Below are 23,654 nucleotides of genomic sequence, written 5' to 3'. Positions count from 1 at the left end.
ATTGAGGCAATTCATTTCTATTGCCTGGTCTCTTGATTGCACTTTTGCAAAGGTAAACTGCAAGGGCAGCAAAGTTTTGAACATTTATGGAGTGATATTCAAGTCCACACATTGAAATAAAATGTAATCTTCAAATTCCATTCTGATTTGTTCTGTGACTCTTAGATGCAATCCGTGGCAAACACCGAATGGGGAAACCAAACATCCATCACAGAACTCATCCTCCTGGGATTTGGGAATCATCCTGAACTGCAGATCGTTCTACCTCCTGCTGTTTCTAGTGAGCTACATTGTGACCATGGTCGGGAACATCCTCATTGTTGCGCTAGTTGTGGCTTATCAGCAGCTTCACATGCCTATGTACTTCTTCCTGGGAAACCTGTCCTGCTTGGAGACCTGCTACACCTGCACCATCCTGCCCCGATGCTGGCCAGTCTCCTGACTGGGGACAGAACCATTTCTATTACTGGTTGCTTTGTACAATTATATTTCTTTGGTTCTTTAGTAGACACAGAATGTTACCTCCTAGCTGCGATGTCTTATGATCGATATTTAGCAATATGCAAGCCACTGCATTATTCAAGCCACATGAATAACAGGTTCTGCCTGCAACTGGCAGTTGGGTCTTGGATAAGTGCATTTTCGGCTGTTACCATTGTAATATTTTTAATGTCACAATTAATCTTCTGTGGCCCTAATGAGGTGGACCATTTCTTTTGCAATCTCGCCCCAATGATAAAACTGTCCTGCAGTGACACCAATAACATGGAACTTGTGACTTTTTGGGGCTCTGTCTTATTCACCTTACCTCCTTTTTTGTTGACCATGACATCTTATGTTTATATCATAATTGCCATTCTGAGAATCCCATCAAATGATGGAAAGCAAAAGGCCTTTTCCACCTGCTCCTCTCACCTTTTTGTGGTTACAATTTTCTATGGGACCCTGATCATTGTCTATCTGTTACCAAAAACCGAGGTGCTACAAGAGCTGAACAAAACATTCTCCTTTTGCTACACGGTCCTAACTCCCCTGATCAATCCCCTCATCTACAGCCTGAGAAACAAGGAAGTTAAGATGGCCTTGAGAAAAGCGGTCAGGAAGTGTGCGGCTTTCGTGAATTAAGGCACTGGAGGCTGGAGGTGAAATGAAATGGAGAGCATGTGATCCCAACCCATCAGTCAGAGGAGTAGAATCTGGCCAGTCTGTTTGTCAGAGGTGTGCATTGTAACTTGCTCAAAGTGGGTGACAGGTAATGCAGATGTCACTTGACTGGTTATCTAAGATTGTGCTAGAAATCAGAGTTGGATGGAAGGAAAATGGCACCTACTGGGTTATTTGAAGCGACACATGTGCTCAGATGTTTCCATAATTGTTGAGAAGGTCACTAAAGGTGAGATCCATCTAGGGACTTAGGCCCCTAAGCCCCAGATTTAGGCACTGTTATGATCCACAACCCCCAGCCCCCCACACACACACTCAGGTGCTGCTTCATCCTAAGTTCACTAGACATCTAATTGTTTTCTGTAAGTGCCCTGGCTGTGGACATACACGTTGCTATGGCAGTCAGGGGAATTGAAGCAGAGTCTCCTACACCTCAGGTGAGTTCCTCGACTGAGGGGTCTACAAATAATAAAGGAGAGCTTCTCCCCCCTAACTGTTTTGTGTTTCCCGTTCGTGGATCGCCAATGAAGAAGAGCAACCCCCTGCAGCCCAGATGTAGGTGCCTATCGCTTTGAAAGGGGCATGGCTTGGGACACGCTCCTCTTGTCAGAATCTTTGGTTTTGGGTAGAGGAAGCGGCTCCCAGCCTAGGTGCAGGCTTTGGTGGGTCCCATTCTCAGTCGTCTCTTTCTCCCTACTCATTGCATAGTGTGACCCGGGGACTGTTTGTTGCCAACTGGCAGAAGCCACAGGGTGCATGGATCCCCTGGGTCTACTACACACAAACTAGTGTGCCAAAGGGTGCTATAGAAAGTTTCTTCAGAAAGCCTGTGTCCCAGTGGTTATCATAAACACTGTGAGTGGTATGTACGGCTAATACGTAAGGAGTTATGTATCTATACTGAAAATTATGTTCTTATGGTCTGTGATTTGTGGCCAGTCACCAGCAGTCAATAAACAAGTTTCCTTCAGGCAGCTGTGTTATTACTCAGTTGGAACACACGTACATTGAGTAGGGCCTGCTTCACAGTGGACTGCCATTTACAGTCAGCTGAATGCCAGGGAAGGGACTGTAAAATCTTCAGAGAAAGGGAGTTTTAAACCTGTGGGAAAGAGATCTATTTACAAGTGAAGACAATAGACTTTTGGACTATAACGGCAGGTACAGAAACTCAATCCACGTCCTTCACTTAGGGGATAAGATGGCAGTGTGTTTGCTTCATGAAAAAAGAATCACAGCCAGCCTGGCTGTTAAATGCTGGCAGGAGAGCTTTGGGTGAGCTAAACTTCATAGGCAGGACGGTCTCGTATTAGTTAAGTGTATGGTCTATATTTGTTGACGTTTCATTGTGTGTCATCCTTTGTTTCCAACACTTCAGCTGGCTAACATTTGAATCTCTGATCTTTGTTAAATAAAAGTATACTTGCTTTGCCTCTCATCCCGTCTAAGTGCTGTGTGTTAATCAGAGCTGGGGTGTCCTGTTCCTTTGGGGATACAAGACCTGGGGATTCTGTGAGTGTCCACTAGACCAGGTGCTGGACACTGCAGGGAGATACTCAGACTGGTCAGGGGTCGTAACCTGAAGAGGGGTGTGCGTGTGTTGCCCATGGCGGGTGGTGTTATACTTGTAAAATAAACAGCAGGATCTTATTCGGGGGACAAGACAATACACCACATTTATTGTGAATACTAAAATTCTTTACAACAAAAACAATTTGCAATACATTTCTTCTAATACATTCACACAGACACACACAAAGTTCTACAGAGATAGATTGTAGTTACCAGCCTCAGTTGCTCGTGTTAGTCCACTGGCCAGGTGGCTAAGACACGAGGGAGGGAGCAGGGGTCTGCCGGTGTGCACCGATGCTCCTGGAGGATGATTGTAGAACCAAACCCAAAGTCCTCATCTTTTTACCCCATCTTTATAGTGGTCCATCCCCATTCGGGTCTATGGATCTTGCTGTGTTATGTTGCTTTATCATATTAATCACTTGTCATGTTGCAAACATGACTGCTTTCCTTTATCTTGATTCCTTTTTCACACTTTGTCTTGTTCCTGTCCTTGGTGGGGTCGACCCCTTTGGACCCAGGTTTATCTTGATCTCGTGTTCTTTGGCCATCTGGACCGTAAAAGTTGTTACAATGAAATCTTGCTTCACTCCCTTCCTCTTTTCAGGGAGACTTAGAGTTGCCACCTTTTACCTCATTATCACACACACACCATTTATTCCTCAGTCACACTAACTAACTTCTACTTCAAAAAACACCCAAACAAACTTAAAACAAAAATTACAACTTTCAATTAAAGCTGCATTCCCCCTAAACAATATATATTTTTTACCAAAGAGGGTTCGTACACGTTATTCTAATACTAGAAATGCTAGGGTAGAATTAGCCATCAATATGAATTGTTCCACTGACATAAAATAACAAAGCACATTCATGGTGACTGTTCTCAGATACGAGCAAGGCAGTTGCTTGTGTAACAAAAGATCTCAAAAAATTTCTAAGCAACAAACTGAATGGTGAGAGGTTACAGACGCAATGCACACAGACCTGCAAGCGATTCCAAGCACAGTGTTCCCAAACACACGAAAACGTGATTGCAGCAATAGTCTAGGATGTTAGGATGTCACAATTGTGCCTGTCTCCTGAACACTGGTAAAATAGTTGCTCTTGGTTTACAGTGGTCCCAGGTAATATAATAGAACTTATAATATAAGAGGGCAAGAAACACTATAGGAACTGAGGAAATTCTCTGGCTTGTGTTATACAGAAGGTCAGATGCGATTATCAGAATAGTCCCTTTTGATCTATGAATCTATGAGGTTAGTGCCTTGTTACGCTTGATAGTCTACAACTATTTAGGATGAAAACAAATTCTGTCACACAGGAAATTCCATATTTTGAAATTTGTTTTAATCCCAATATGGGCCAAAAGGTTGAAATGTCAAAATTTTCATCAGATGAAAAATTGTAAAATGTGTGGCTGCCGCAACGTCAAAAACTTCCTTTTGGCAATTTTGATTGAAACAAAATATTTCCTCGTGAAGTGTGCATTTCAAATGAAAACTTTCATTTGGAAGGAACATATTGACTTCAAATGATATTGAGATAAGGTATTTTATGTTCAATATAAATGAAAAAATCAATTCAAAATGGAAGTTTTCATTTCATTTTCACATTTAAAAAAATCATTTCATTTGGAGTGGGCAAATTTCTCAAGAGAATATCAAATACTTTTTTTTTTTAAATTCAGCGTTTCCCACAGAAAATTCCATATAAGAAAAAAGTACGAGAAAAATTTTGACCAGAACTAACAAACACAGCCGTTATCATCATAAAGGGGAGGAAAGAACAACGGTCATTCCCATTGGGTCACAGGAACTGTGGAAGAAACAAAGCTTCACTCTGCATTTTAGTTGAGGCTCATCAGAGATCTGAGACTTGTTTATTAGCACAAAAGCACAATCATATGCAAGGAGAGAGCCACTGACAGTCAGTAAGAGTCTCTGCCTCAAAGCAGAGATTCACATGTATTTATAACCACATTAGAATCACAGAAGTAGAATCACAGGGTCACAGAAAAACTTCATGGCATTGGTCAAGGTTACAGACATAAGACATAAGCAGACTGCACTTTTAACTACAATAATTGCTGTTTTTCTCAGTTTCTCAGTACTGTTTACATTCTTTCTTCTGCACTGTTCTCACTCTCTGTTTCACCTCCTCCTTCTACCCATAAGACATATTTTCTGTAGTGTACCAGAGGTTAAGGCCTATGCAGTTTACTTCAACAATCCCCCCTTTGGTGCTCTATAGCACCATACTGCCTTAAACTTCTATATTCATTATGTCTTTAACTTCCTTCTGTACTTGCTCGTCCCATTCCTTTATTTCTGCATACATATTATATACTGCTGTTTTCTGTTCTGGGGTTAGCATACCTATTTGCATTTCTTTTGCAGTACATTTAAAGCAACATTTTATAAGCATTACAACTATCTGTATACACACAAAAATGCCAATAATACCTCCAAATACGAGTAACATGATGTAGAAAATTTTGGATCCCCATCCTCCAAGCCAAGACCATAGGCTTCATTTATCTGTTTCATGGAGCTTTGCTACTTCTTTTCTGATACGCTCGGCTTGTGTGAAAATGTCATGGGTATTATCTGGTATGTAAACACAACATTCGGGTCCTATCACGGTACACACTCCTCCCATTTCAGTGGCTAAGTTTTCAAAGAGGGGTCCTGCAACCCCTGATTGATAAGGTGCAGGCCCTACAGGAATATGCATGGCCGACCATCAAGAAACAGGTCAGGCAGTTCCGAGGCCTGGCCGGATACTACAGACAGTTCGTATCGAACTTCGCCACCCTTGCCGCGCCCCTTTCGGATGCCCTGCGAAAGGACCAACCAACCCATGTCCAGTGGACCCTGGAGCGAGACCGCGCCTTCACAGCGCTTAAACAGGCCCTGTGTCACGAACCCGTCCTTCATAGCCCAGACTTCGGCCGCCCGTTCGTCGTACAGACCGACGCCTCGGCGGTTGGACTAGGGGAGGTGTTGACGCAGGTATTCGACGGGGAAGAGCACCCCATCCTTTACTTAAGCCGTCGGCTGTTTCCCCGGGAGGAGCGCTATGCGACGGTAAAAAAGGAGGCCTGGCCGTGAAATGGGCCCTGGAAGCCCAAAAGTATTATCTCCTGGGACCCCCTTCACCGTGGTCACAGATCACGCCCCCCCTCCGCTAGCTCCAGCAGATGAAGGATACCAACACCCGGATAATACGGTGGTATCTGGCCCTGCAGCCATTCGCCTTCTCCATCGAACATTGTGCCGGGCGGGACCATGCCAACACGGATGCCCTATCCCAGATGGACCCACTGGAGTGGGCCAGCCCCAGAGACTGGGGGCTGGACTTGAGTGGGGGGTGTGTGTAGGAAGGTGCAATGGCCTTCCTCTGAGCCGGGTCCCAGAGAAGGGCCACAACCTCAGGCCTGGACGGAAAAAGGGCCGGCCACCCAGTCTGCCCGGCAACAGGGAGGCTAGCTAGGGATAGGTCCTACCAGCTGACCAATCCAGCACCAGAGGGGCGGAGCCTCAGCCAAGACTGAGTCCATAAGAAGCAGGCCCCTCATCTCAGAGAGAAGGAAGCTGCCACCAGAGGCAGGCGTGCTGCCCTGCCGACTGCAGCAAAAGCTTGAACCAGGCCGGGCCACTGCCCCAAGCAAGCACCTACCAGAGCAAAGCCCCCAGGGTCGGCCCCCGTGAGCAACCACTAAGGGTTGTATAGGGCCCCCAGACCCTCTGGACTGGCCTAGGCCTACAGGGCCTCAGAAGCCGGACAGGCCCTTAGGTCCCCAGGACTGGACTGAACCCATAGGCCCTGGTGCCTGGACCGAGTCCCCTGAGTCAGAGGGCTGGGAAATCCCCCCGAGGCCAGACCTGACCTAGAGGAGCTGCCTGAGGCCGAGCCATCCCCTGAGGCGGGACAGGATCTAGAGGAGCTGCCTAAGGCCAAGCCATCTCCCAAGCCAGGGACCTGGATGAACTGCCGCTCGCCGAGGAGCTTCCCACCTTGCCGCCGGTGGATGCAGAGGGACTGACGAGCCTGCCGCAGGTGGTCTACCCCAGTGACCCAGAGGATCCCATAGATGCAGGTACCTGGGGGATACGGGGAGGAAGTAGACCAGGGACAGCCATAACCATGGCCCAGTCGGTGTGTTGCGGCAGGAGCCCCGCCGACTTAGTGGCAACGCCTTTGCCACTGCTAGGGCCCTGGGCTGGGACGCAGTGGAGTTGGGCGGGCCTGTGTCCCCCTCCCCTCACCCTTTATCCTTGCCACACTGAGAGCGAATACCATCCTCTGCCCTCCCGACTCAAAGACTGCTTGCTCGCCCACCCTGCCTGAGGGCCGGGCAATAGATTGTTTGCCTGCCCGCCCTGCCTCAGGGCCAGGACACCAGACTCATAGTCACAGCTAAATATTCCCCTTGTAGGAATGTTCAGTAGCCTTCCTCCAAGCCGGGGCCCGGAGAAGGGCCACAACCACGTGGCTGGACTGGACCCCGTGCTACAGTTAGTAGTTCTGCAATTTCACATTTGAGTTACTTCCGGACTTTTAGATGGACACCGTCTGGTCCTGGGAACTTATTATGGTTCAATTTATCAATATGTTCCTAAAGCTCAGGCCAGCTGCACAGATTTCTCACCTTAATTTAGTTTCTCCAAAATAGCCTTATCTTCCTTTGCTCCTTTAGCATCTCATTTTCCCACTGGTCCCACTGGTTGTTTAGCAGGCTCCTGCTTCTGAGGTACTTAAAAACATTTTTTGCAGTTACTTTTTGAGTCTTTGGCTAGATGTTCTTCAAATTCTTTTTTGGCCTTCCTATCTATATTTAGGAACACCTGTTACAATGAGTGTCCCCAAAACTGACTGCAACAAGGGCACATCCAGTGAAGGCTAATTCTCAGGGCACGGAGTCTAGTCAGCCCCAGGTGCCTTACACAGCTCGGCTGTATGCAGGGCCCTCTCCTCAGGGCATGAGGCAACCTATGGTGAGAGGAAGCAGCTACCAACAGGCAAAAATCCCTTGATGTCAAATATGGCTGTGCTGGCTCCATCTCTGGGATCATGTCACAACTTGTTTAGTGGCAGGGACACTGTGCACCTGTGAGAAGTGTAAGGCTCCAACACTATGGAAATGATTTCTCAAGGGCCCCAAGGGAGTTAAGTGTCCTTCTCTCATTTCAAAGAGATTTTGGAGCCTAACTCCCTTAGACGTCTCTGAGAATCTCAGCCTGGAGAGCCACTGGGCTTCTCTCACCATAGGCTCTTTTGGATGCCTACCTCGACCTGTTGTAAGCACTAATGTAGCAACCAATCTCTTGTACCATTTGGTTCCCAGTGGCTGCAATCTGGAACAGAGCACACCGAGCAGTAGGTAGGAAGAGAGGAAATATGTGATTATCCTGTCTAGGGCCACTAAAGGGCAAAAGAACAGGACAGGCCCAGCAGTGCTGCACAGGGGATAACCACCAAATTGGAAGAGCTACAAAGGAGACGATATGTTGCCAAATGACCAAAAGAAGGAATTGAAAAGGAGGGTGAAGCTGTCTCCTGGTGTGTAACTTTTGAGCACAGAGCACTGGAGAGCAGAGGACAGATGTACTATGGGATGAATTCTGTGTACAGTAGCAGACCTCATGGAGTGAGAAATAGGGTGTTCTACGTGTGTCATAGAAGCTGAGATTGGGAAAGAGGCCGAGATAGCAAAAAAATCCACTAGAAGAGAGCAGAACAATAGGCTCTCTAGCTGGGAAATCGATACTAGACGGCAACAAGATGAAGGAAATGGTGGGGAAGCAGAAATACTGAGAAGTGACCAACAGGTTTCAATAGCCCATGAAGCCATGGGAAAGCTAGACTGTAAAACGGCCAGGGGTGGAAGCAAATTGAAAGGATGAGCTATGGGCAGCTATTTATTAGAAATGCCCACTAGCTGGCAGCCTCTATTGAATATTAATCGAGGGACGGGGCAATTGTATTATAACAGGCCATTAGCTTGGACAGGCATTGCTCAGAAATTTGAGCTGGTGTTTCATCATGATCTCAAATATTTTTCACATCAGATCATTAGACTAAAAAAAAAAGACAGATTTACACAAGTCCCATTGTACACATCCCACTGGGCGTTGTTAGCTACAAATCTTTGGAGACACAAAATTTACCAAGAGGGAGAAAGGTTGAAGTGGAACCGTATTAAAAATGGTGAGGATAGAACACTAATACAGAGGCAGCATTTACACAAAAATCACTTCAAGCTGCGGCTGTCCTGGCTCTCCTGGGGTGACAGGTGAGCACCGACTCCTTGACAGCATTTCTCTCCCACTTTCCACACAGGGGCTTCTCTGGGTGAATGAGTGATTTTTTTGAGCTACTCGGAGCTCCTCCTCAGGTGACTGTTAAAAGCTTTAGCCTCACCTTCCCACAGCAGCACCAGCCGGTGTCCATAGCACCATTTAACAGAGATGGAGATTGACATACAGCTCCTGTGACAGGTTCTCAGTTGGGGATCTACCCCTGACACACAAAATGAGCTACCTTAGAATCATAGAATCATAGAATATTAGAGTTGGAAGGGACCTCAGGAGGTCATCTAGTCCAACCCCCTGCTCAAAGCAGGACTAACCTCAGCTATATCATCCCAACCAGGGCTTTGTCAAGCCTCAGCTTAAAAACCTCTAAGGATGGAGATTCCACCACCTCCCTAGGTAACCCATTCCAAAGCTTCACCACCCTCCTAGTAAAAAACTTTTTCCTAATGTCCAACCTAGACCTCCCGCCCTGCAACTTGAGACCGTTGCTCCTTGTTCTGTCATCTGCCACCACCGAGAACAGCCTAGCCCCATCCTCCCTGGAACCCCCTTTCAGGTAGTTAAAAGCTGCTATCAAATCCCCCCTCACTCTTCTCTTTTGCAGACTAAACAAGCCCAGTTCCCTCAGCCTCTCCTCATAAGTCCTGTGCTCCAGCCCCCTAATCATTTTGGTTGCCCTCCGCTGCACTCTCTCCAAATTGTCCACATCTTTTTTGTAGTGGGGGGCCCAAAACTGGACACAGTATTCTAAATGCGGCCTCACCAATGCCGAATAGAGGGGAATAATCACTTCCCGTGACCTGCTGGCAATGCCCCTCCTAATGCAGCCCAATATGCCATTAGCCTTCTTGACAACCAGGGCACACTGCTGACTCATATCCAGCTTTTTATCCACCGTTACCCCCAGGTCCTTTTCTGCAGAGCTGCTGCCCAGCTCGTCGGTCCCCAGTCTATAGCTGTGCATGGGATTCTTCCTTCCTAAGTGGAGGACTCTGCACTTGTCCTTGTTGAACCTCATTAGATTTCTTTTGGCCCAATCCTCCAGTTTGTTTATTTGATTATTATTTGATTTATACCAGCTGAGGGTCTGGCTCAGTGTGTCCCAATTGGGTGGTGAGTGTAAATAGAGTTTTACTAGCCCGGATCACACACGCCACGTTCTTCCTAGACTCCAAGTTCAGGGACAGCATCTTTTCTTCCCACCCAGTGTCTTGTTCCTGTATTTATCATATCACAGACGTTGTGGAGTGGGGAGTGACACTCCTCGGTAAGGGCTGAATATCAGCCTGCTTGTGCCCCTTCCCAAGATCCAGCTTCATTTTATTACTGCTACAAAGTGATTCTCGGGAAACAGAAAAGGCATTTGCAGTCCCTCAGCACTTCATCACCACCCCATGAACTAAGGAAGAATTTACTCCACTTCATTATTCATGGAATAAATGCATTTTGTGCTAGGGGTGAAAATTGTTCCTTTTCCTACCAGACACTGAAATGCTGACCATACAAAGATATATAGTTAGATTGTTCTCCATTATAGTAGAACCTCAGATTTACCAGCACCAGAGTTACAGACTGCCCGGTTAGCCTAACACCTCATTTGGACTCGGCAGCATGCAATCAGGCAGCAGCCCTGAGAGAGAGAAAAAGCAAATACAGCCCAGTACTGTGTTTAACGTAATCTTAAAAAGAAAGATTGGACAAGGTAAGGAAACTTTCTGTGTTTTTTTCATTTTAATTCAGATGGTTAAAAGCAGCATTTTTCTTTTGCATAGTCAAGTTCCAAATCTATCTTAGGTCAACGTTCAGTTGTAAACTTTTGAAAGAACAAACGGAAGGTTTTGTTCAGAGTTAGGAATATTTCAGAGTTATGAACAACCTCCATTCCCGCGGTGTTCGTAACTGAGGTTCTACTGTAATTCTAACATTAGATCTAAGGACACTAGACTGCACTGGAAATCTCAGTGCAAGATTTCCGTTGATGTATTTATTGATTTTAACTCCTGAGGCATGGCATGATTTTGGCCACTGCCAGAAGTGAAATACAGCATTTAACATCATTGTTAAGCTCTTGTATGTCACCAGATGGGATACGATAGCAGATAAAGACATGCTCTGATCTGCCTTTTTAGTACTCAGCTACCAGAGAAACGGACTGCTACTGTACTTATTGCTCTGATACGGCAGAGGGTGGTCTGCATGGGCACCAAGGTTCTGTTCTTCAACTGAAACTTCTGCCACTTGGCTACAAAGTCTGAATTTTGGCTTAAAATTATAGCCTGTGGTCAGGAGAAGGGGAGTATCGGAATACTTATGGAATGAATTCACAAGACTTGTTTCACTTTTAAATCTATCAGAGGGGTAGTCGTGTTAGTCTGTATACAGCAAAAATGAGAGTCCTGTAGCACCTTAAAGACTAACACATTTCTGCGGGCATAAGCTTTTGTGGGCTGCATCTGACGAAGTGGGTTGCAGCACACGAAAGCTTATGTCCACAGAAATTTGTTAGTCTTTAAGGTGCTACAGGACTCTTTTTTTTTTTTAATCTATGTTCTTCCTATTCCATTGCCAGTTTCCTTCCTTCTTGCTAGACTCAACCCATGGCAGAAACAGACTGGAGAAACCAAAACAGTTGTCACGGAATTCACCCTGAATTTGCAGTGGGGGCGGTCTAGATTGGATATTAGGAACGGCTTTTTCATCAGGAGGACGGTGAAGCACTGCAATGGGTTACCCAAGAAGGTGGTGGAATCTCCATCCTTAGAGGTTTTTAAGGCCCGGCTTCACAAAGCCCTGGCTGGGATGATTTAGTTGGGCTCAGTCCTGCTTGAGCAGGGGGTTGGAATAGATAACCTCCTGAGGTCCATTCCAGCTCTTATCTTCTATGATTCTATGAAATCGACACCATGTGGCAGCAGAATAGAGGAACTAGTGCAGGGGTCAGAAATACTGACCAGTGACCAACAGATTTCAGTAGCCAATACAGTAATGGGAAAGCTAGACTGTAAAATGCCCATGGGTGGAAGCATATTAAAAGGATGAGAGACTGGCAGCTATTTTCAGAAATACCCACTATGTGCAGCATCTCTTGAATATTAATCGAGGGGCGATGCAAGTACATTATAACAGGCCATCAGCTTGGAGAGGCATCGCTCAAAAATGTAAAAGTGAGGTTTTATCCATGTCTCATTTTTCATATTGTGTCCTTTTTAAATCTAATGCTCCAAGGAAGCAAGTCCCATAGTATAAGTCCCACTGGGCGTTGGCAGTGACAAAGCTTTGGGGACACAAAATTAACGAAAAGGGAGAAAGGTTGAAGTGGAACCGTATTAAGAAGTGTGAGGACTGAACACTAATCCAGAGGAAGCATTTACACAAATATAAGGGCAGCCCCTTTTCCAAAGGTAGACCAATGCACCTATTCATCTCTTCAGGTAACTGCAGGTCTCCGCACTGAAAAAACTCAGCTTCTGCAGGAAGAGGAGACACAAGAACCTCAGCTGTGGATCCTGGCTCCTGGCGTCTAACCTGGAGAAGTAGGAGCTCATCACTTCAGTCTGGGGCTGCCCTGGGGTGACAGGTGAGCACTGAATCCCCGACAGCGTTTCTCTCCCACCTTCCAGACAGGGGCATGAATGTGCTTGGGGAGGAGGAGAGGGACGAGGCGGGAGAGGTAATATCTGTTATCTTTTATTGGAACAAATTCTGTGGCTGAACGGGAGAAGCTTTTGAGCTTCTCCAAGCTCTTCTACAGGTGAATGTTAACAGCTTTAGCCTCACCTTCCCACAGGAGTGCGTCCATAGCACCATTTAACAAAGGTCGAGATTGAGATCCAGGTCCTTTGACGTTCTCAGTTGGGGATCTGTCCCCCGACACACAAAGGGAGCTACCTTGATTTATACCATCTGAGGATCCAGCTGAGGGTTTGCCCCAATTAGGTGGCAATTGGTGAGAGAGTCTCACTAGCCCAGATAGCACACGCCACTTTCTTCTTAGACGCCGAGTACATGGTCAGCATCTTTTCCGCACTTCCAGTGTCTTGTTCATGTATCATCATCCGACAATCATTATGCTCTGGGAATTGAGATGCCCCAGTTAGGACTGCACGTCAACTTGGTTCTGCCCCTTTCTCAGATCCACATTCCAAAGAGCTGTATTGTATTACTGCTACAAAGTGAATGTCGGGAAACAGAAAAGGTATTTGCAGTCCCTCACCATGCCACCATTAGCACCCCATGAATTAAGGAAGAGTTTACTCCACGTCATAATTTATGGAATAAATGCAACTCTTGTGAGTGGGTGAAAGTTGTTCCTTTTCCGACAGCACATTGAAATTCTGACTACACCAGGATATATCATTAGATTAATTTCCATGATTCTAACAGAAGATCCATGCCTAAGGACACTAGACTACGCTGGAAATCTCAGTGCAATATTTCAATGTATGTATTTCTGACTTTGACCCCTAAGATGTGATAGTCAATTAAGAAAGGTTCTTATTGGTCATATCAGTATTCTGCTACCAGAGAAATGGACGGTTGTTACTGTAGTTATTGATCTGATATGGCAGAGGGTAGTCTGCATGGGTACAAATAATCTGTTCTCAAATTGAATCTCCTGGCAATTTGTTTTTAAGTTGACATTTAGCCTAAAATTCAGTCTGTGGTCAGAAGAGGAAGGAGAGCTAATGAATATTTTTGGAAATAATTCACAAGACAATTAACTTTTAACTGTATTTTTCTGATTCAATTGCACAGTTAGTTTTCTTGATCCTCGACTCAGCCCATGGCAGACACAGACTGGAGAAACCAAACGGCCGTCATGGAATTTATACTCCTGGGATTTGGGAAACTCCCTGACCTGCAAATTCTTCTCTTCCTGGTGTTTCTAGTGATCTACATCACAACCGTGGCCAGAAACATCCAGATCGTGGTGCTTGTTGTTACTGATCGACAACTTCACACCCCCATGTATTTCTTCCTGGGAAACCTGTCCTGCCTGGAGATCTGCTACGCCTCCACCATCCTGCCCAGGGTGCTGGCCAGTCTTCTGACTGGGAACAAAGCCATCTCATTCCGTGCCTGCTTCACACAATTCTTTTTCTTTGGTTTTCTGGCAGCTACCGAATGCTATCTCCTAGCAGCGATGTCTTACGATCAGTATTTAGCAATATGTAAACCCCTGCACTATTCAACTCTTATGAATACCAGGTTTTGTGTCAAGTTGGCTGTTGCATCCTGGTTAAATGGTTGTTTGGCTCCTGCCATCGTAGTCTTATTCCTATCACAGTTAATATTCTGTGGCCCAAATGAAATCAACCATTTCTACTGTGACTCCATCCCACTGATGGAACTCTCCTGCAGTGACACACACCTGGTTATATTATTAGATTTCATCCTAGCCTGTGTATTCACGCTGCCTCCATTCCTGCTAACCCTGACATCCTACGTGTGTATCATCGCCACCATCCTAAGAATCCCTTCCACCACCGGGAGGCAAAAAGCCTTTTCCACCTGCTCCTCTCACCTCATCGTGGTGACAGTTTTTTATGGAACAATAATGATGGTCTACTTGCTACCAAAAGATGATACACTGAGAGACCTGAACAAAGTGCTCTCTCTTTGTTACACGGTCCTGACTCCCCTGGTGAATCCCCTCATATACAGCCTGCGAAACAGGGAGGTGAAGGAAGCCTTGAGCAAAGCCATCCGTAAATGTGGCTTTCACAAAACCACATGGAGACTCCGAGAGAATAACTTAACCTGAGGTTTTCGAAACTGCCTTGTGTTTTAACCAATTAGTACCCATTAAAATGATGCTGAAAACTCCCATTGGAAATTAAAGCTCTAATGTGAAAAACACATATATGATCTACAGAGAGTTACTGAGGGTGTTTATGGTCCCATGCTGTGTCCATGTATCACAACGTCCAGGAAAGTGAGGCTGAGGACACCTCTGTCACTCCACGTTCAGCACCGATACACGTCGTACGATGGTATATTTCTCCATGACGCTGGCTCAACATTCACCCTATGGGAGGGGGGTGCACAGCGCTGTTATTGTCTAAGGCACAAAATCCACTAACTAGCCAAGTAAATCCCTGTGTGCATCCCTTCTTCGTTGTTTTTGATCAAAATAAATGTTTGGGCAATGAAAATACTGACTCCTGAGGCAGAATATGTTTTCCCTAGGAGGGTGGTGAAGCACTGGAATGGGTTACCTAGGGAGGCGGTGGAATCTCCATCGTTAGAGGTTTTTAAGGCCTGGCCTGACAAAGCCCTGGCTGGGATGATTTAGTTGGGGTTGGTCCTGCTTTGAGCATAGGGTTGGACTAGATGACCTCCTGGGGTCCCTTCCAAATCTAATCTTTTATGATTTTATGTTTGGCTTCTTTGTTTCGAATGCCCCATGCTTCGCTGTATTAGCCAGACTCTGAGCTTTTGCTGCTGAGCAGAGCAGCCACACCACCACATGCGCACAGATACCTACCTCCCTATCCCCATCCAATCCATACCGACACTCTTCCTCCAGTTCCCAACATCCTTAAACATTCCTCATCAAGCTTGTACGGCAGAACATACAATGTAACATTTGCAAGGCATGAAAACTATTGTCATGTTTTACACTGCGCAGGGACGGACAGAGCATATGGTGTGTTGTTTGTTTTTCAAAAGCCAGTTTTCTTAACTGTCTCAGTCTGACAAAACATCTAAAGAAAAACTTGCACTCCTCTCGAAAACGCTGTGTAAGTCACCAGAGTAATTCAAGGCCTGGATGAAACCTGTGCAAAGTAATCTGTCAAAGGCCTTCTGCAGTTACTGAAAAACCAAAATCATGGCTAAGATCAGTGACATTAAAAAGTATAACCTGACTGCAAAACATGCACAGAAGGCTAAGCCTTTTATCAGCCCCAGCCAAACACATATTGATTTTAAGCCTATCAACAAACAAAATGCAGCATCGACATAAAAACAGAGGGCAATCTTTCACTGTTTATTGCACACCAGTGTTCTATTCTGACGTGTGATCATCTGACGGATGTGTGCAGAAAAGCATTTGCAGACTCAAAACCCTCTTCTGAGATGACTGCACCCTACAAAATATAGAGAGCTCATAAAGGAGGTACTGGTGCCTCACTTTAAAGAGGCAATCCTAAGTGACATAGTTCCAGAGGGGTAGCCGTGTTAGTCTGTATACAGCAAAGACAACGAGAGTTCTGTGGAACTTTAAAGACTAACACATTTAATATTTGAAGACATTCTAAGTGACATAGGCGACAGAAAATACAGCCTCAACCTAGATGCACCAACTGACACAAGCGTGACAAATCAATTGGGGATTGTTTTACATTACTCCAGTGAGAAAAGGGGCCAAGTTGTGTCGACATCCCTAGAACTTGCTCAGTCTGGTGATGCTAGGGGCACAGCAATTGCCCTCATTGATGTAATTGAAATATCAGGACTCTCTCTAAAAAACCTTGTGGGAATTGGGACTGACAACGCCTCTGTAATGACCGGCGCGAACAAAAGACTAAGATATTGCAAGAGGAGTACAACTTACCCCTTCTTGTTGCAGTAGGGTGTGCGTGTCACTCTTTACAACTAGCAGTTTCCCACACATCCGAGGAAACCCATCCCCAAAACACTGAGTTCCTTTTCAGGCAGACCTATAAAATCGGTTCTTCTTATCGCTAAGTCGACATGAGGAATCCCGGAAGGTATACGAGACTATTCATTGTGGAGAGGAACCCCTGAAAATAGCAAAAATGTGCCCCATTCGTTGGCTTTCCATTGAGCGATCTGTCAGCAGAATTCTACCCCAGTGGAATGAATTAAAAGCTACATTTCCACTGCTCTTGAAAAAAAGACAGCTGTTACAAGGCAGAGATGATTTTTGCTATGTACAGTGATGTGAAAAATCACATACTCTGTTCTTACTGAGGTACAGCATGCAGTCAAGGCATTTGAGTGAGAGAAAGCTCCTCAATGTATTGATAGCCCTCCCGAAGTCTATATGAGGGAGAATTATGGTCCTAATTGCACAGATTGACATTCTGACCACCTCTATCAAAAATTACCTGGATCCATCTCCTTACTGGGGTTTCAGTTTTGAAAACTCTCCAGAGAGTCACTGGAAAGCATAAATGTGCTGAGGAAGAGATGCATTGACTTCATGGTACAGCTAATCCAAGAGTATCAGCAATGCCTGCCAATGACTGTCAAAACTTTGCAAATGATGTCAGTACTGAGTGCCGAAGAAGTGCTAAAAGCAAACAAAGGCACACAGGAAATAATTGAATTAGCCCAGATCTTTGGATTTGAGTTAAGACACTGCAGACCGAATTGTGACCCGGTGGAAAAATGTACACTTTACTAAGTGGGAAAAAACATCTCAAACTGTGGCTTTCTGGGCTGAGGTCTGTGCATTCCGTGATGCAGGAAACATGAATTCGTTTGCAGACCTTTGCTCCCTACCAATAGCTTAGGTTTCACTACCCCATTCAAACACTGAGCTTGAGCCTTTGTTCAGTATGATGAACATTGTGAAATCTAAACTGTGGAATCGAATGGACATTAAAACATTAAATGCCATCATAAGGGTCAGAATGGGACTGAAATTGTTTGGGGAATCTTGCATTACCTTCCTGACTTGGTAACGAAACTCGTTAAGACAAACACAGCCTATTCGTTCAAGGAGAAGCAACCCTTCCACAGTGGGTAGAAAATGGACCCCAGCACCAGCAGGCAAGAGCCAAGTACTGAGTATGAAGGATGCGAGCGGGAGACAGACATGATGGAGATATAGGTATGTTATTAACAATTTGTTCACCTCACAGTTTTGAGCTATCTTGTGAATCTATTAATTATAACATGAAATGTGTATGTTAGTAAGATATTTGCAGGCATAATATATAGCGGTATATACTTAAGGATGATTTATGGATACTTTTAATAGTGACATTAGTGACAGGTGTTGAACGTTGATTTAGCGACATTTAGCTACTTTTGGGTGCGTCTTTGGCTACTTCCTGCCTCGGGAACCAGAGTCCTGTCTGCCAAAGCCTGAAGAGCTCTGTATAGCTTGAAATCTTGTCTCTCACCAACAGAAGTTGGTCCAATAAAAGATATTCCTTCTCCCAGCATGTCTCAAACCTGGAGCCCCGGCTGTCCTATGACTGGAGGTGAACACCCATTTACAAAATGCTATTGCTCCTCATTTCTATATCACCTTCCCAACAGGAGTATTAGAGAGCTTGAGCAATTAAATGTTAGCAAGTCAAGAATCGCCCTCTGTGGAGAAGGTGGGAAATATCTATTCATTTCTCTGATATACGATACATGACAATCAGTCAGGACTCTGGGTGAAAGAAGGCTGGACTAGCAGCAGAAGCTTGAGATCCCAGAAATGAAGCCAGGGGTTAGAGTCAGTATCAGGGCAAGAGTCAAGCTGATGGTCAGAGCTGGAGACCAAACCAGGAGCTGGGCCGAGGAGTCACTACCAGGTATCCAGGGTGGTGCTGGGGTCCCCAGGGTCAGTTGAGAGTCAGAATCAAAGTCGGAGCCAAGATAAGTCCCAGGAGTTCAGGAACAGTGAAGCAGGGAAGGCGAGGCAGCTAGCTAGTGATCCATCTTGTTGTCTGGAGACTTCTTGGGTTTTGTGACGTAGCAGGCTCACTTCTGGAGACTATAACCGCCATGCGCTACACTTCATCTCTTGTTCATGACTCACTTTCATCCTTCCTAGTATTCTTAAAGAATTGCAGAAGAGCCAATTCTATTGGGCCCCATTTTCCTTGTGTTCTTTATATAGGTTTGCAAGGAAAATTGTTACTTTAAGGCCGATAGGTTTCTATAGAAAACCTCATTTCATTGCTATAGTCTGTACAATCCTAAAGTATTATATCTCTTTTCCTGGGCCTTACTTCTCCATCATTCTTTTATTATATATTTCCATATCTATCTTGGCTAGGATTGATTTTCTAGTGATGAGTGTTTTCCCCTAGCTATACATTTTGGTTTCTTTCAAGTCCTGTTTTTCATTGATAGCCTGTAACAAGGCGCTGTCGCCTTCCGCGGAGCCTGGGGATGAGGAAGGGTCGCAACGCCCCTACTGGACAGAACGAGGCCCTGCAGACCAAGCCACCTGGAAGCTGGGAGGCAGAGCCAGGACCGGGGAGGGAAGTATAAAAAGCCAGCCCAGCTATACAGTGGGGAAAAAAAGCTGCTGCTGGAGGCAGACGTGGCTTCTCCAAGGCTGCGGTCTAGGCCTGACCCAGGCCCTGTGGTGGTTTGGAGCAACCGCCCACCAACCGGAACCTCTGAGAACTACCCAGGCCACCGGGCCCAAGTGGAGAGGGCCATCGGGGTCTAGTGATTGGCTAGGACCACCATGCCATAGTAGCTGGGAGACACTACCTGAGTCCACTGAGTGGAAGAAACCCCAAGGCCGGCCCTGACCTATAGGAGCTGCCTGATGGGGAAGATCCACAGGAGTGGACTGAGCACCGTGTACTGGAGGAACCCTGGGAACCCTGCGACCTGGAGAAGGGACTCTCAGGACTCCCGCTCGCCATCTACCCCAGCGACCCAGTGGGAGACGGCTGGATGCAGGTACCCGGGGACAGTGTGGGAGGAAGTAGCCCAGGGACAGCCGAATACAGAGTGGCTGAGTCCGTGGACAAACCAGTCAGCGTGTTGTGACTGGAGCCCTGCTGACTCAGTGGCAACTGGCTTTGCCACTGCTAGGGCCCTGGGCTGGGACGCCGTGGAGTCGGGTGGGCCTGCGTCCCCCTTCCCTAACAACCCCAGGAGTGCTTGGCTTCCTCTGAGTGCCCAGGGGACACTGAGCTTTACCAACCCCGCCTGCACAATAAGGCTGGGGGCCTTAGACTATTTTGCTGGCCCCACTCGCTTGAGGGCCAGGGGCTATTGACTCCTTCACCAGCTCTGTCTGGCTTAAGGGCCTGGTGCTATCAATGGCTTTGCTTGCCCCTCCAGTGGAAAGACCGGGGGGCTATTGACTACTGTGCCTGCCCTGCCCTGCCTGCGGGCCAGGGGCACCAGACTATTTAGCAGCCCTGGCCAGTTTGAGGGCTGGGGGCTATAGAACGCTTGTACTTGCCTGCCCCACTTGAGTGCTGGGGGCCAAAGACCATTTTGCCTGCCCGCCCTTCCTGAGGGCCGGGGCAATAGACTGCTCGTCTGCCCCACCTTTTGGAAGGCGGGGTTGGGGACTCCTTGTCAGCCCTGCCATACATGAGGGCCAAGGGGCCACCGACTACAAAGTAAGCCCGCCCCACAAGGGGCCGGGGCTACAGACCCAATCTGCTAGGCTTATTCCCCTAGACCAAGGAGCTGTGGCATTCCTCGAAGCCTGGGCCCGAGGAAGGGGCTCGACACCCAGCTGGACTGTGCCACCAGCCTACAGATCCATTGTCCATTTCTGTACACTACTTCCATGGGGAATTTTGAGTTTTCATCTTAATCAGCCTCCACTAACTTGTTAACAAACATGTCAACCTTTTGGGCCAAAGTACTAGCTAACAGAATGAAGCTCCCAGACTTAGCTTAGTGCTATCTTTACTAAAAGCAAGAGGCATTTCACCAGCTGCTGGCTGTAGTACCCAGAGGTATTGTAATGAAAGCATCTTGTGATATGCAATGTGTGTGTGCATGGATATAATCCAGTTCAGATATGTTCATTGCTGACCAAAAGGTCTGGCGCCACAGTGTAGCATTACCACGATTTTCATATCCACTCCCCAGGATGTTCCAGAAATATTTTATTTTTGCACTTAATATTTTCAGCATGGACCCTCTGCATGAACTGGTTGTCAAATGTCACACTTAAGTTGTAATTTCATTATATTTATCAGTCGGTCATACAGCTATAATTTCCCCTCTTTTTGGTTTTTCCTTGTTGTGAGGGTTATTCCCTTAGTTTTGTCTGAGAGTTTGAAGCCCCACCTCTTTCCCCAGGATGCACTTCTCTTCAGCGCATCGTTGATTCTTTTAGTGGCGCTTTCAAGGTTTCTGCTTTTACTCCAGATGTCACAGTCAGCAAATAACTATCCCTATTCCTGTACTCCTCTCCTCAGGGCAATCATTTATCATGATGTTGAAGGCTGCTCTAACTATACTCCACTGTGGAGTTCCACTTGCCATTTATTATACGTTGGAAAAAGCTTTCCTTCTCCAGACCTGCACGGTTCTTTTGTCGTCCATTATCCGTCTGTCCATTCTCCCTATATGCCCCATTATGAAGTGGTTCATCTCTCCATCACACATTGTACGCTTTTTCTACATCCGGGAAGGTGAGTATCATTAATTCTACGATTCTCATGCTTTTTTGTACTTCTGTCTCTATCCCAACAACAGGGTTGATCGCACGCCGACCTCATTGGAACCCACTTTGCTTCTTTCTAGGTGTGCTACTGATCCCTCCCTTGTCAGTCTTACTACACTCTCACCGATGCCGTACCAAAGCTTACATTCCAAACAGCGATACCTCGGAGTGTGGCCCTTGAGCTGCATGTGTCTCTTTAGTGTGTCTCCTGCGGCTCTTTGCACCACATGATATTAAAACACAGATGTAGTTGTTAACCAATCAGGATGGTTTTACTGTGATAGTAACCACTTATAGTTGATAGAATACATGGTCTGTCATTTTGCTGACTATATATAAACTAAATATTTCCCACCATACTGTTTAAATAGGAGTATAGGGTCCTATTGTAAATGAAACAATTCACACACCTCTGGCTCTTTTGGATAATGTTGATCGCTGATTTGGCTCCTCAACCACTGAGGTCTGAGTATCACTGATTTAAAATATCTACATCCTCCTCCCTTCCCACCTCTTCATCTCATAATTATCCTTACTTAATGTTCTTTTCTCTTCCCTAATTTGTATCCTCTGATCCTCGTCATTATTGACTGCATGATGCATGTTGGCCAGAATTTCTGTTTTCCCTTTATTAGAGTTTATTAGTCCATGCTTTGCAATTGGAAAGCTTAGAGTTATGTGGCTGACTCCTTATGCCATTCTTTCTCTGAGTTTGTTTATACACCTTTGCTGTATTGGTGTTTTTATTTACTTTCCTGTATTATATTATCCGGCTTTCTCTTTTTGCCCTTTTTCTAGCCATTTTGGAAACAACTTTCCTTTTTTATATTTCATTAAATCCACTAAGTAAGGCACATCAGACAAAAAAAATCTTTATTCCTTTTCCTAATTGCCTTTTCACATTCATTATTCTACCTTCTGGTTCCAAAGGTTTCTCCTGTTTGCTTTTATTTATTTATTTAAGATTCCAACTGGAATCTTGCCCCGCCTGCTCTGGTGATATTATCCTCATCTTCAGTATTTCCTTCTCCTCAATCTGTCGTTAATCTCAGGAAGTGGTCACTACCATTCCCTCCCCTCTGTCAATTTCCTAGCTGCATTTGCTCCCTATGATGCTAGAAGCTAGTTCCAGATCCAGACATGTGACTCTTCCATCAGCCATATTGAAGCTGGTAGGTGTGCTAAATTATTCTCTTCCAAGATTTGCTCTTCAGTTTCCATTTTTATGTTTTTTTTTTCTTACTTACCCACAATCTGTTGAGACTTCTCAGATCAGCACAGAGAATGAATGGGCTTGTGACATCTGCAATTAATTCTTTCAGGTCCACAGCCTCTAGTTTCCTGCATGGGTTGTGCACATTATAAAGCCTTAGAGATGCAGAATTGTTGTGTATTGGTATCTCATTAGCGTTATACTCGATCTTTAGCTTTTTAATCTATGCATCAAGATAGTTCAGGTTCTCCTTAGTGAAGGTGTAGGGCACATCCACCCTTTCCTATTTCTCTGTCTTGTCTATATAGAGCATATGCTGGGATTTGTATAGTCTAGTTTTTTGGTAGTCAAGTCTCAATGTATATTATCTTAGGCTTTGTTTTCACATAAATATGTATTTTTAATTCCGGCCCATATGCTATTAAACTGTGGTTATTCCAGGTGAAAATATTCACTACTGTTCTTTAACTGTCCTATTTCCTTCACATAGGAAGGAATGACATTTTTCCACTGACAGATTACTAGCCTGCAGGTATTTTACAGCAGCTTTAATTATAATTCTCACTTTCTGTTATTACTTTGATCATTAATGCAAAGAATCTGTTTCTATTAGTGTGTTATCCCCTTTCATCCCAACATCACGCATTACCTCCCATTAATCTGTTGCAGGCTAATACCCAAGAGAGAACCCAATGTGGGGAAAGGGATCTCCAGTGCGAAAGCTGTTAGGAGATATTAGTAACTTGAGGGTTTTTTGTATTTCTCTAGCTCACTTTGCCTCAGTACACCCTCCATATGCTGAGCTGTGCTTTCCTCCACAGTTGCAAGTGTTTTATTCTGTCCCAATCAACACATGAATGGTCACCTCTGCACTTACTACACTGTATTTTTCATTTGGAATTATTTGCTGCACAACCAAATCTCTGGCAGCTCCAGCATGTCACAGACAGAGGAATGTAGGACTTGGTCCAGAATATCACCTACCCTAAAGCTACTGCTCACATCCCTCCCTTACAGTGTAGCCAGCACTGGTGTTGAGCAC

At 45.5% G+C, this 23,654-nt stretch overlaps 1 protein-coding gene and 1 pseudogene across 1 annotated transcript; both read left to right on the top strand.

Annotated features, from left to right (window-relative positions):
- Positions 1-165: 165 nt before the first annotated feature.
- Positions 166-1,125, top strand: LOC137159808 (olfactory receptor 10A7-like; annotated as a pseudogene).
- A 12,667-nt stretch (positions 1,126-13,792) lies between these two features.
- LOC137159811 (olfactory receptor 2AP1-like) lies at positions 13,793-14,820 on the top strand. Its single transcript, XM_067558274.1, has one exon. It carries the CDS (start codon positions 13,840-13,842, stop codon positions 14,818-14,820), a length of 981 nt encoding a protein of 326 aa, XP_067414375.1. The 5' UTR covers positions 13,793-13,839.
- The last annotated feature ends 8,834 nt before the right edge of the window (positions 14,821-23,654 follow it).

The sequence above is a fragment of the Emydura macquarii genome, unplaced genomic scaffold (assembly GCF_026122565.2).
Source record: "Emydura macquarii macquarii isolate MOO-44397 ecotype Brisbane River unplaced genomic scaffold, CSIRO-AGI_Emac_v2 contig_1933, whole genome shotgun sequence".
Lineage (NCBI taxonomy): Eukaryota > Metazoa > Chordata > Testudines > Chelidae > Emydura > Emydura macquarii.
The sequence above is the reverse complement of the archived record's forward strand: the minus strand, read 5'-3'. Positions and strand labels throughout refer to the sequence as shown.